Genomic DNA, 13,206 nt, shown 5'->3' with positions numbered 1-13,206 from the left:
CGTCTTTATACATGTATGAAGTAGCGCAGTGATATATTTTTTATTTCTATTTGTGATTACACTGTCTCCATAACCAGCTCTGTATAACATCATTCAGTTAAACAAAGGCTTTAAAAAAAAAACAACAAAATTATGACCTTGCCTTCCCTATGCTAATGAGGCTTTGACTAGTTGATTGGGTATTAGTTCTCTACACAAGTCAGCCCTCTTTCAAAGTTATCACGTGCGGAGTAATCCCCACTCACGCAATTCTGTGCAGGTGTACCGCTCATTCCTGCAGAGTCACTGTGTCCCTGAAGCCAGGTGTACGCTTCCCAACTTCAGAGGCACGCACTCTGTATGTCTGGAAACCATCTTCTGAACTCCCAGTCATGGACAGTGCACCTCTGGAGCTGGAAAGCGTACAGCTATCTTCAGAGACGCAGTGAATTAGCGTCTCACATGCGCAGAATTGCAAGAGCAGCAATGAGGCCGCTCGTGCAAATGTCATCACGCAGAGAGGGATGTGATAACATGGAAAGAGGGAGGACTCATCTGGGGAACTAACGCGGCAATGATGGGGACTACTGCGCCCAGGGGGGGCAATGATGGGGACTACTGCGCCCAGGGGGGGCAATGATGGGGACTACTGCGCCCAGGGGGGGCAATGATGGGGACTACTGCGCCCAGGGGGGGCAATGATGGGGACTACTGCGCCCAGGGGGGGCAATGATGGGGACTACTGCGCCCAGGGGGGGCAATGATGGGGACTACTGCGCCCAGGGGGGGCAATGATGGGGACTACTGCGCCCAGGGGGGGGCAATGATGCTGACTACTGCGCCCAGGGGGGGGCAATGATGCTGACTACTGCGCCCAGGGGGGGCAATGATGCTGACTACTGCGCCCAGGGGGGCAATGATGGGGACTACTGCGCCCAGGGCAGCACTGCCAGCAATGAATGGAGGCTCTGCCGCAGACGTGTAGTCACCACAGTCACCAGAAACTCCTTACTACACCATGAGTCACCTTTCCTCCAGGAAATAAAGAACTACAACCACAGTACAAGCACCACAGGCTGTAATGGGAGGCATGCTGGGACTTGTAGTCCCCCAGCTGCTGCCCTCCGCAGGCTGTAACATCCCTCCAGCCTGCCTTTCCCTGTCATAAGGTCCTCTCACCGGTCCCCGCTGCGTGCTGACACTGGTCGCCATGGTTCTCGGGCGGCTGCTGTCTCCACTCGGCTCTCCGCTTCTCTCTCGGACACTTCCTGTTATGCCTGCGCCGTCTGCCACACGGTCACATGACAAGCCATGCTGCGCAGGCGCAGAACGGGAGCGGTAGAGGCGCAGCAATAACTTTATGTGCACGGACAGTGGCACCACTGCTGACACCGGGAGGCTTCTGTCAGCGACTGGCATGAGAGTACGTGTGGGGCCCTGCGTATCGTGACATGCTGATATCGTGAGGCTGGAGCACAGTTATCTTCACATACATATCCCTGCTCAGCTTGTGGCCATGCAATATGGAGACAGTGTTTGCGTGGTGCCTACATTAATGGTTACCTTCTTCATACATAGATATTATTGGACAGTGCTTGTAAATACAATACAATTTTGCAATTGACTGCTTGATAAAATTTTCAGCCGGTTTGGAGATATTAACACTTTTGTTTACAGCTTGTTGCCTTGGAGACCGACCACCTCTGGTATCCAGCAGAAAGAGCATACACGGTGCTAGCAGGGTGTTTTCTATTGAGCCTGTAAGTACTTGTTTTGAAGCTGGCCAGTATGGCTCCATTACCTTCCGAGTGGTGCTTACAAAGTGGAGAGCAGAGGTGGTCGGTCTCCTAGGCAACAAGCTATATTTAAAAGTGATAATATCTCAAGGACAGCTGCAAATTCAGCCAACAATATCCATCCATGAAGTGGCCATACTGCACGTATGGTACTGATCACGTCTGCACCGAGCCGAGAAACAGGCAGATTTTATCATATTTGATGGAAAAGTAACTATTATTCCATTCAAAATGACAAACTCCTCTGGGAAAGCGATCACTGTGGGCTGTCGGGCACCGCTGCTGCCGGCCGTGTCATGGCCATGAAGGGTTGGTATCTTTCATTATACACAGAAAGTACGACCAGATGCCCCATATCGATGGCCTTATAAATGCAGATACCGGACCAATATCTGTCCAATCAGACCACTACTGATGTGTGTACACGGCCATTCAATCTGTCAAGTATGGATCTAACATCCTCACACATCTGGCAGTGATTGTAGGGTGTAAACCGACCTCTGCAAGATAAATCCACTGTAAGGAATAGGAAGGGTTTCATTTAAGACATTTACAATTGATGAAGACCAGAATATCTGCTGGTGTGAATGGAAAACTCTGACCAGTTTCATCATCTGCGCGATTGGAGAGAAGTTGGCCTGATATCTGTTTGTGTAAAGCCCCCATACACATTAAATGGCCATTAGATGGCTGTCGGCCAACTGATTGTTCAGCCATGTCAGGCGGATCTCCCACACTCCGTTCTCCTGTGAGTCGGCGGCTTATCTCAGTGAGAAGAGTGAGATCTTCAGCCTGAAATCGGACATGTCTGACCGACATCTCTCCCGACCATAATATGGCCTGCACCCCCAGACCAGCGGCGAAACCCATCAATATCGAATGTGTATAGCCAGCTGTAAGGCCCCCATACAAATTAGACCTATGTCGGGCGGAACCCCTGATATCAACAGGTTCTGCAGACACAAATGTGTATGGGGGTGCAGGCCGACTGATGGTCTGGATAGATGTCCATCGTGCATATGTGATGTCGGACTGCCAACCACATTGCGTTCCCCGAGATGAACCGCCAGTTGACGTGTCAGATGGGAGCTTTCTCATAGAGACATAGCAGTGCTCGGCCTGTGTATGGGAGAGCCAGCTGAGATGGCGATCGGCTGAAGCATCGTTTGGCCGACAGTCATCCACCATCATCCTCACTAATGAGTAGCTGCCATTCCCAGCTGCTTAGGCCTATCGGATGCGATATACTAATGACACTCGGCTCCTCCAGCTCTGCTGTGATCGTTATCCGAGGGTCAGTGCTCCAATGCTCTCACATTACAGGTACAGAGCAGACGGAGAAAGTCATTTCTCCATCTCCTGTGCCCGCGGGAATCGCGCTGCACTCTGGTGATATCCGAGTCTGTGATGTAACGTAGGAGTACACTAATGTACCGTTATACCAGCGGTTGGGCAGGCTTGGGGGGCAAATGACAATATCTGCACTTTTCATGATCCAGTAAAGTGATAAGGCACTTACAGTTATATGAAAAAGTTTGGGCACCCCTATTAATCTTAAGCTTAATGTTTTATAAAAATTGTTTTTTTTCCAACAGCTATTTCAGTTTCATATATCTAATAACTGTTGGACACAGTAATGTTTCTGCCTTGAAATAAGGTTTATTGTACTAACAGAAAATGTGCAATCTGCATTCAAACAAAATTTGACAGGTGCAGAAGTATGGGCACCCTTATCATTTTCTTGTTTTAAATACTCCTACCTACTTTTTACTGACTTACTAAAGCACTTTTTTTGTTTTTGTAACCTCATTGAGCTTTGAACTTCATAGCCAGGTGTATGCAATCATAAGAAAAGCTACTTAAAGTGGCCACTTGCAAGTTGTTCTCCTGTTTGAATCTCCTCTGAAGAGTGGCATCAGGGGCTCCTCAAAACAACTGTCAAATGATCTGAAAACAAAGATTATTCAACATAGTTGTTCAGGGGAAGGATACAAAAAGCTGTCTCAGAGATTTAACCTGTCAATTTCCACTGTGAGGAACATAGTAAGGAAATGGAAGAACACAGGTACAGTTCTTGTTAAGGCCAGAAGTGGCAGGCCAAGAAAAACATCAGAAAGGCAGAGAAGAAGAATGGTGAGATCAGTCAAGGACAATCCTCAGGCCACCTCCAGAGAGCTGCAGCATCAACTTGCTGCAGATGGTGTCACTGTGCATCGGTCAACTATACAACGCACTTTGCACAAGGAGAAGCTGTATGGGAGAGTGATGCGAAAGAAGCCATTTCTGCAAGCACGCCACAAACAGAGTCAGCTGAGGTATGCAAAAGCACATTTGGAGAAGCCAATTTCTTTTTGGAAGAAGGTCCTGTGGACTGATGAAACCAAGATTGAGTTGTTTGGTCATACAAAAAGGCGTTATGCATGGCGGCAAAAAAACACAGCATTCCAAGAAAAACACTTGCTACCCACAGTAAAATTTGGTGGAGGTTCCATCATGCTTTGGGGCTGTGTGGCCAATGCCGGAACCGGGAATCTTGTTAAAGTTGAGGGACGCATGCATTCCTCTCAGTATCAGCAGATTCTTGACAATAATGTTCATGAATCAGTGACAAAGTTAAAGTTACGCAGGGGATGGATCTTTCAGCAAGACAATGATCCAAAACACCGCTCCAAATCTACTCAGGCATTCATGCAGAGGAACAATTACACTGTTCTGGAATGGCCATCCCAGTCCCCAGACCTGAATATCATTGAACATCTGTGGGATCATTTGAAGAGGGCTGTCCATGCTCGGCGACCATCAAACTTAACTGAACTGGAATTGTTTAGTAAAGAGGAATGGTCAAAAATACCTTCATCCAGGATCCAGGAACTCATTAAAAGCTACAGGAAGCGACTAGAGGTTGTTTTTGCAAAAGGAGGATCTACTAAATATTAATGTCACTTTTCTGGTGAGGTGCCCATACTTATACACCTGTTAAATTTTGTTTGAATGCAGATTGCACATTTTCTGTTAGTACAATAAACCTCATTTCAAGGCAGAAACATTACTGTGTCCAACAGTTATTAGATACATGAAACTGAAATAGCTGTTGCAAAAAAAAAACCAATTTTTATAAAACATTAAGCTTAAGATTAATAGGGGTTCCCAAACTTTTTCATATAACTGTACTTCCATAGCATGGACCCTCTTCAGTGCAGAGCAGCCAATGGCGATACCATTCTGCTCCGCCATCTTCTTGTGTCAGCTGCTCTGCAGACAACAGAGTATCACCAGGCAGAGGTGACTGAGGAGCAACTGAGCATGTGTGTCCAGTGGCATCAGCTGTTACGTGGAGGTGCAGATTACTATACACTTTGAACACCACAGTTGGCGCTATTCTACGTTGGGAAATGTCATCATAGTTCTTCACGTGATCTTTTAACATATAAATTACAAATTCTTCTTCCTTTTTATTTATTCATACACTGGACATGATATGTAATGGTGGCCTGACCGCAGACGTCCCCTTTACTTCACAATTTGATCATTTGAATAACTGGGAATGAAATATTAGATACTTGTCATTGGATTGCACAAATGTACCCATCTGTAATATGGACAGGGCGATCGTCACTGTCCTGCGGTGTCTCTTATGTGCACAAACCGGAGAGCAGAGAGATTGTTGTTTCCAGTCCTTCATTAGTGTCTGGCAGCCATTTATCCCTTCTCCCATAAGCTTACATTATTAATTACCGTATGTTACAATTATGCCTGTCCTGTCCTAGTCTGATCTTGTTCCCAAACACCAGAAATCCTGTGTAACGGCTCCTATGTGAGACAGAAAACACCAGTGTATCCCTCGTGATCATGCATATTTTACAGATTGCTTATAAAGCCACACTGCAGTTCTTGCCATAAGAGAGCACGTATTTGATTCATTTTTTATAGGAAGCTTGGAATGATATTAGAATGTGGATATTTTAGTTCCAAGTGCATTGGAAGCAGAAAACAGGCACATCTTAATATCCATATTTCCTAGTTTTATCCCAAATGCATTTTGTGTGAATGGGCGTTGTGCCCGATTGACATCCTTGTTTAGCTGCAATCTGTTCAGCTGTTACGGAGCAGAATAAAATGCTGCTGGCAGTTTCAGCAAAGGTCCTTGGTCTCTGAAGGGATCACAAGTAGTGATGATGAGCAAACGTGCTGGGATAAGGTGTTATCTGAGCATGCTTGGGGGCTAACCGAGTGACTTTGGCGTGCTCGAAAAATATGTTCAATCCCCCGCAGCTGTTCGACAGCCGCAACACATGCAGGGATTTCCTGTTTGTTACACAATCCCTGCATGTGTTGCGGTTGTCGAACAGCTGCGAGATATGCAGCCACAGGGACTCGTACTTATATTTCGAGCATGCTGAACACATTCAGTTAGCACACGATCATGCTCACTCATCATAAATGGCAAGGGCTAGAGACTCGAGCACTTTGGGAAATGTGTAGTTCGCTTTTTTCCTCTGTATTTGCTGCAGCCTTCTGTTTTATTGCTTTGTGACCTTCCAGTCTACTGCAGTGGGTTATACAGTAACTATACGTCAGCACACATAATCCCACATGATCAGACATTAGGGTATGTGCACATGTTGCAGATTTGGCCCTGCGGATCCACAGCAGTTTTCCATATGGTTTACAGTACCATCTAAACCTATGGAAAACCAAATCCGCTGTGCACATGCTGCGGAAAATTCCGCGTGGAAACACAGCTTGTCAATTCTTTGTGCGGATTCCGCAGCGTTTTACACCTATTCCTTTATAGGATTCCGCAGGTGTAAAAACGCAGGCGAAATCCACACAAAATCTGCACAAAATCCGCAGGGAATCTGCAGGAAAAACACAGGTCATTTTACCTGCAGATTCTACTGAATCCGCGCCGAAAATTCTGCAGCCAAATCCGCATCGTGTGCACATACCCTTAGGCTACATTCCCACAATTAACTTTTGTTGTGTTTTTGACGTTGCATATTTTTGCTGCGTCTTATGGTACGTGCCCACGATCAGTAATCGCTGCGGGTTGGACGCTGTGTAACCAGATGTTACAGCAGAGTGGATGTTGAAATCCCATGTCCACTATGTGTCCACAGATGCCCGCGGATCACCTGCGGAGACTGACATGACCGCATCACATCAATTTCACCCATAGAATGTGTTGGACGCCGTGAATCCGCTTTGTTCAATGATCACATGCGGATTCACATGCGTTGAATTAGACGGCAGCACTTTGGATGCTGCGGACATGTGCTGTGTCCAATGCGCTGCCAATTCCCGATCATGTGCACCTGACCTTACAGCTCCAGCAAAGTGGATGGGATTTGTAGAGATCTCACGCCCACTGTGCTTTTATTTTACGTGACGTAAACTGACCTGTAGTTGTGTTTCAAATCCGCACGATGTCAGGTTCTCTTGCTGACACGCTGAGTTTTCTGAATTTAGCCATAGACTGGCATTATCCGCAAGTAAAAAAATGCGAATGCGTTTTCAGTGCATTTCTGCGGCAGAAGCTGTTCAAAAATGTATAGAATCCCCAGCTAAGTAAATCAGTCAAGTTATTTCAAAGCGAAGTACCAGGAAGCATTACAAAGCAACTTTATTTAAAGCATGACACACCAAAAAGCGACAAAAAGACCGGCGTCAAAAATGCGATAAAAACACACACAAAAAATGCAAAGAAAAAACGCAAATGACCTAATTTAAATAATTGATGCAGAAATTCTGCAACATGAAAAACTCACCGAAATCTCAAGGTGGGAATGTAGCCTTAGGCCGGCGTCACACTAGCGAGTTTTACGGACGTATGAGCGCATAAACTACGTCCGTAAAATACGCATTGCACACGGCCCAATGAATCTCTATGGCCCAGCTCCTATCTGCCGTATATTACGCATCCGTAATATACGGTCTTGTACGGCCGTAGAAAATCGCAGCATGCTGCGTTTGTCACCGTATTGCGCAAAAAAAATCGCCAATGAAAGTCTATGGGGCGAGAAAAATACGGATTACACACGGACCATGCGTGTGACTTGCGAGAAATACGCACCGGTGTTAGAGAAAAGCCGGTAATTCAATTGCCGGCTTTTCCTCTCTCCTTCCCAAACCCGACAGGATATGAGACATGGTTTACATACAGTAAACCATCTCATATCCCTTTGTTTTTGCATATTCCACACTACTAATGTTAGTAGTGTGTATGTGCAAAATTTGGGCGCTGTAGCTTTGAAAATAAAGGGTTAAATGGCAGAAAAAATTGTCGTGGATTCCCGTGCAATTTTCTCCGCCAGAGTGGTAAAGCCAGTGACTGACGGCAGATATTAATAGCCTAGAGAGGGTCCATGGTTATTGGCCCCCCCTGGCTACAAACATCTGCCCCCAGCCACCCCAGAAAAGGCACATCTGGAAGATGCGCCTATTCTGGCACTTGGCCACTCTCGTGTCTCGGTGGGATATGGGGTAATGAAGGGTTAATGTCACCTTGCTATTGGAAGGTGACATTAAGCCAGATTAATAATGGAGAGGCGTCAATTATGACACCTATCCATTATTAATCCAATAGTACGAAATGGTTAATAAAACATACACATTATTTAAAAGTATTTTAATGAAATAAAGACACAGGTTGTTGTAATATTTTATTATACTGGTAATCCACCTGAAGACCCTCGTTCTGTAACAAAGGAAAAATAAAAAAACAACAATATCTCATACCTTCCGTCGCTCAGGTCAAGTCCCACGAAGTAAATCCATCTGAAGGGGTTAAATCATTTTACAGCCAGGAGCTCTGCTAAAGCAGTGCTCGTGCCTGTAAAAACCCTGGGGAATGAATGTAAAGCAGGGTGACCTGTAGTTACCTTGAGTTGCGTTGATGCGCCCTCTGCTGGATGTCCTCATATGAACTCGAGCGTGGGAACTTTTCCCAGGCTCCAGTTCATGAGGACATCCAGCAGAGGGCACCTTTTTTTATTTTTCCTTTGTTACAGAACGAGGGTCTTCAGGTGGATTACCAGTATAATAAAATATTACAACAACCTGTGTCTTTATTTCATTAAAATACTTTTAAATAATGTGTGTGTGTGTTTTATTAACCATTTCGTACTATTGGATTAATAATGGATAGGTGTCATAATTGACGCCTCTTCATTATTAATCTGGCTTAATGTCACCTTACAATAGCAAGGTGACATTAACCCTTCATTACCCCATATCCCACCGCTACACGGGAATGGGAAGAGAGAGGCCAAGTGCCAGAATAGGCGCATCTTCCAGATGTGCCTTTTCTGGGGTGGCTGGGGGCAGATGTTTTTAGCCAGGGGGGCCAATAACCATGGACCCTCTCTAGGCTATTAATATCTGCCCTCAGTCACTGGCTTTACCACTCTGGCGGAGAAAATTGCGCGGGAGCCCACACCAATTTTTTCCGCCATTTAACCCTTTATTTTACAAGCTACAGCGTCTAAATTTTGCACATACACACTACTAACATTAGTAGTGTGGAATATGCAAAAAAAAAAGGGATATGAGATGGTTTACTGTATGTAAGCCATGTCTCATATCATGCCGGGTTTGTGAAGGAGAAAGAAAAAGCCGGCAATTGAATTACTGGCTTTTCACGTATATCGCGCTGAATTAAATATAAATACAGTATATATATATATATATATATATATATACATACTGTATATATGTTTTAACGAACATTTGAGCACATAAATCCATTAGATGTCGGTTTTGCAAGCCTGCGAGAAAATATCGCAGTACGGATGCCATACGGATTACATACGGAGGATGCCATGCGCAAAATACTCTGACACACCCTGCCTACGGATGACATACGGATCACTATTTTTGGAACATTTCTGTGTATTACGGCCGTAAAATACGGACCGTATTTTCATACGCTGAGTGTGACGCCGGCCTTATAGAGAAAATGTGGGGAAGCTATGCTTGCATCATTTATTCCTATTATTAGTATACAATCCTTTTACATCCCATAAGACAACCAATATCCAACCTATGTTTTAGTTTTTTCCACCCCTCTCTATACCTTTTGAGAATACATATTCATTCCCAGGTGCCTGCCTCTCTTCCTTGCAGAATTCAAAAAGCCTCATTCAGATGTCCATTTTTCACATGCATTGTCTTTCCATGATTTTCATGCGTTGAACACGCACCTATTATAGTCTATGGAGCTATTCACAAGTCTGCAGCTTTTTGCTAACCATGTGTCTGCAAAAAAAAATCATGGACACATTTCCATTTTTGATCTACGTCAAAGATCACAATTGTCGATACAATGCTATGGGTCCGTGAAAATGACATACAGCAGACGGACGGCGTCAGTGTGCAGTCAGTCTACTGTCCGTGATTAACATTACTAAGGATCACAGAAACCTTGCAACTTATTTATCCATTAGTGAAAGCAACTGATGAAAAACTGATGGGAAAAACTGAATCTGATAAAACTCGAAAAACACTGATGAAACTCAGACCCTTTTTTTTTGCACATATGAAAAATCTATGACATTTGAATGAGGCCTTACAGAGAGATTGATATTAACTGCAGCTGCACCCCCCTCCTCCCTTGCTTCTTTTTGTTACAGATACATTTTTGGTGACTGAGGACATTTATGACTATTTGCTGAGAGCCTGCAAGAAGAGAAGAAGGGACTAAAGGCGAGGGAAGGTAAGGAAGATGTCACAAAGTGGAAGGCATTCTATTTTCAGACTGATTTATTACAAAATATACCATATATTGTAACAATACATTCACGTTAGGTGACCCATAGTGTCTCATGTATGTAAATAGAGTGGTCAGTGATGGACGCTTTTGTCCCATCCCTGCAGGCATCCACAGTCTTGTTGGTCTCCAATCTCATGCAGGGTCCAATCTGTCCACACTAAACTCTCGTTCCCTACCGCAACTAGTAACATCTAATATATTCCAAGACTGAACGTGTTGAAAGGAGCAGACAATCAGAGGACATTTGCATTATTATACAATTGTCTTTGTTCGCAGCATGCATAGCATGATTCTTCATACTTTGAAGGAGATCATCATAGCAGCAGGCAGTCGGCACAAAGCGAGATTGTAGGACTGATTTGAAGTTACTACAAAGCACCAATTTGCTACTTTCATACCTTTGAACCCGATGCGTCACACACAGATATATAAATTATGTATATACACTATATGGACAAAAGTATTGGGACACACCTCTTAGGGTATGTGCACACGTTGCGGATTTTGCTGCAGATCCGCAGCGGTTTTGACGCTGCGGATCTGCAGCTGTTTTCCATGAGTATACAGTACAATGTAAACCTATGGAAAACAAAATCTGCAGTGCCCATGTTGCGGAAAAAAACACTCGGAAACGCAGCGGTGTTTATACCGCAGCATGTCCATTCTTTGTGCGGATTCCGCAGCGGTTTACACCTGCTCCATTATAGGAATCCGCAGGTGTAAAACTGCAGATGGAATCTGCACAAAAATCACGGTAAATTCGCATGTAATCCGCAGTGCAGTTTACCTGCCGATTTACAAAAACAGGTGCGGAAAAATCCGCAGACATCCCACCTGCGTGTGCACATACCCTTAATCATTTCTCTCAGGCTTTTCTTTCAGTTCCTTTGACCCCGGTGTGTAATATCCGGCCCCCCGCCACGCCGACTGTCTTTCCTAACATGTGACAGATCGGCCGGTGGTGCAGAGCTCACTGATACCAGCGCGGTCCTGTCATAGGAGCCACCGGGGTAACATATCAGATCATGACATTTCTACCCTACTAAATTCAATGTTGCAGTGAAAGAAATTGGTAGCACGTGTCTCACAATAAAGCTAGGGTGTCTCATCCGAGAGAATCGGGTGAGTAATGCAAATGACAGTCTGATCGCAGTGTGCTCTGATTCTATTGGACGAGCAGAAGGTGGAGAAAAAATGTCTGCATTCTGTACGTTTGTGGAAAGCAGACTGCACTCGGATGTCATCCGAGTGCAGTCCGATGTTTATCACGCACTCATTGACTTTCATGTCCAAGTGCGATCAGAATATTGAATCAAACTCAAGCATGCTGCATTTTTTTTCCTGGAACGGCTCTGACCGTGGAAAAAATTGAACAAGTGCACGGCCCCTTAGAATAATATTGGTCCGGTGCGATCCGATGTTTTGTCAGATGGCACTCGGACTGATAATACTGTCATGTGCACATGTCCTAACTCTCCTCGCCTGGTTGTATTGCTTTTAATGGCTTTATACTAATTAATAAGAACATGTTATCATACAGTGAGTGCCACCAATTTCTTTCTCTCCTACATTGGACTTTCTGAAAGCATTGTGGCACGTCCTCTATATCAGTGGCAGTTACCTGTGCAGATAACATCCAAATTGCTAACCATATACATCCGAATAGGGGTGCCAGTAATGTCAAGTGATTTTTTTCATCTGTGATCCTCCATGATCAACTGTGAGTGGTATTATTGAAACGTGGAAGTGTTTAGGAACCACAGCAACTCACGAAAAGTTACAGAGCAGGGTCTCCAAGTGTTATGCAGCAGAGGGCAGAAGAGTCACCAACGTTCTGTTAACTACAAACCTCAGCAGCACAAAAACTGCAGCCGTCCCATTCTGTTCCCTTTTTATTCCACTTCTGTTCCCCTTTTCTGTTCCCCATGACTGTGCCCAATGCACAAGAATCGTAGAGTCATGGTTGGGGAAGTCTGATATGGAAGAACATGACTGGCCCAGACCTCAACCCATTGATCACTTTTGGGGTGAATTGGAATGGAGATTGTAAGCCCGGCCCTCTCCTCTAATATCAGTGTCTGACCTCACAAATGCTATTCTGGATGAATGGGCAAAAATTCCCACAGAGAAAACATTCTCAGAAGAGTGGAAGAGGCTTTGGTTGCAAAGAGGGGAAAACTCCATATTAATGTTGTCATAAATGCTCCTGAAGGTATAATGAGTAGGTGTCCCAATACTTCTGTCTCTTCTGTGTATATGTGTATATGGTATATGGTATGTGCATATACAGTTGTGTGAAAAAGTGTTTGCCCCCTTCACGATTTCCTATTCTTTTGCATGTTTGTCACACTTAAAGGTTTCAGATCACCAAACAAGTTTAAATACAACGGCTTCTCACCAAATTACAATGTCATCAAAAAGTTAATTTATTTCAGTTCTTCAATACAAAAAGTGAAACTCATATTCAGCTCTGGCAAAAATTAAGAGCCCACCACATCAAATCCCTGTCATGGGCAGCCCAATCTCCAGACCTGAACCCCATTGAAAACCTCTGGAATGTAATGAAGAGGATGATGGATAGTCACAAGCCAACAAACAAAGAAGAACTGCTTAAATGTTTGTACCAGGAGTGGCATACGGTCACCCAAATGCAGTGTGAGA

The 13,206-nt window shown here is 44.5% G+C and overlaps 1 protein-coding gene across 1 annotated transcript in view; it reads right to left on the bottom strand.

The window, feature by feature from the left end:
- Positions 1 to 1,312, bottom strand: part of TOLLIP (toll interacting protein) — a 59,227-nt gene extending 57,915 nt beyond the window's left edge. Inside the window, exon 1 of the mRNA XM_077287903.1 lies at positions 1,159 to 1,312. Within this exon, the coding sequence (XP_077144018.1) occupies positions 1,159 to 1,191 (33 nt within the window). The 5' untranslated portion in view covers positions 1,192 to 1,312. The remainder of the gene's footprint in view (positions 1 to 1,158) is intronic.
- Between the last annotated feature and the right edge of the window lie 11,894 nt (positions 1,313 to 13,206).

The sequence above is a fragment of the Ranitomeya variabilis genome, chromosome 2 (assembly GCF_051348905.1).
Source record: "Ranitomeya variabilis isolate aRanVar5 chromosome 2, aRanVar5.hap1, whole genome shotgun sequence".
Classification (NCBI taxonomy): domain Eukaryota; kingdom Metazoa; phylum Chordata; class Amphibia; order Anura; family Dendrobatidae; genus Ranitomeya; species Ranitomeya variabilis.
This window is presented reverse-complemented; position numbering and strand designations above follow the sequence as displayed.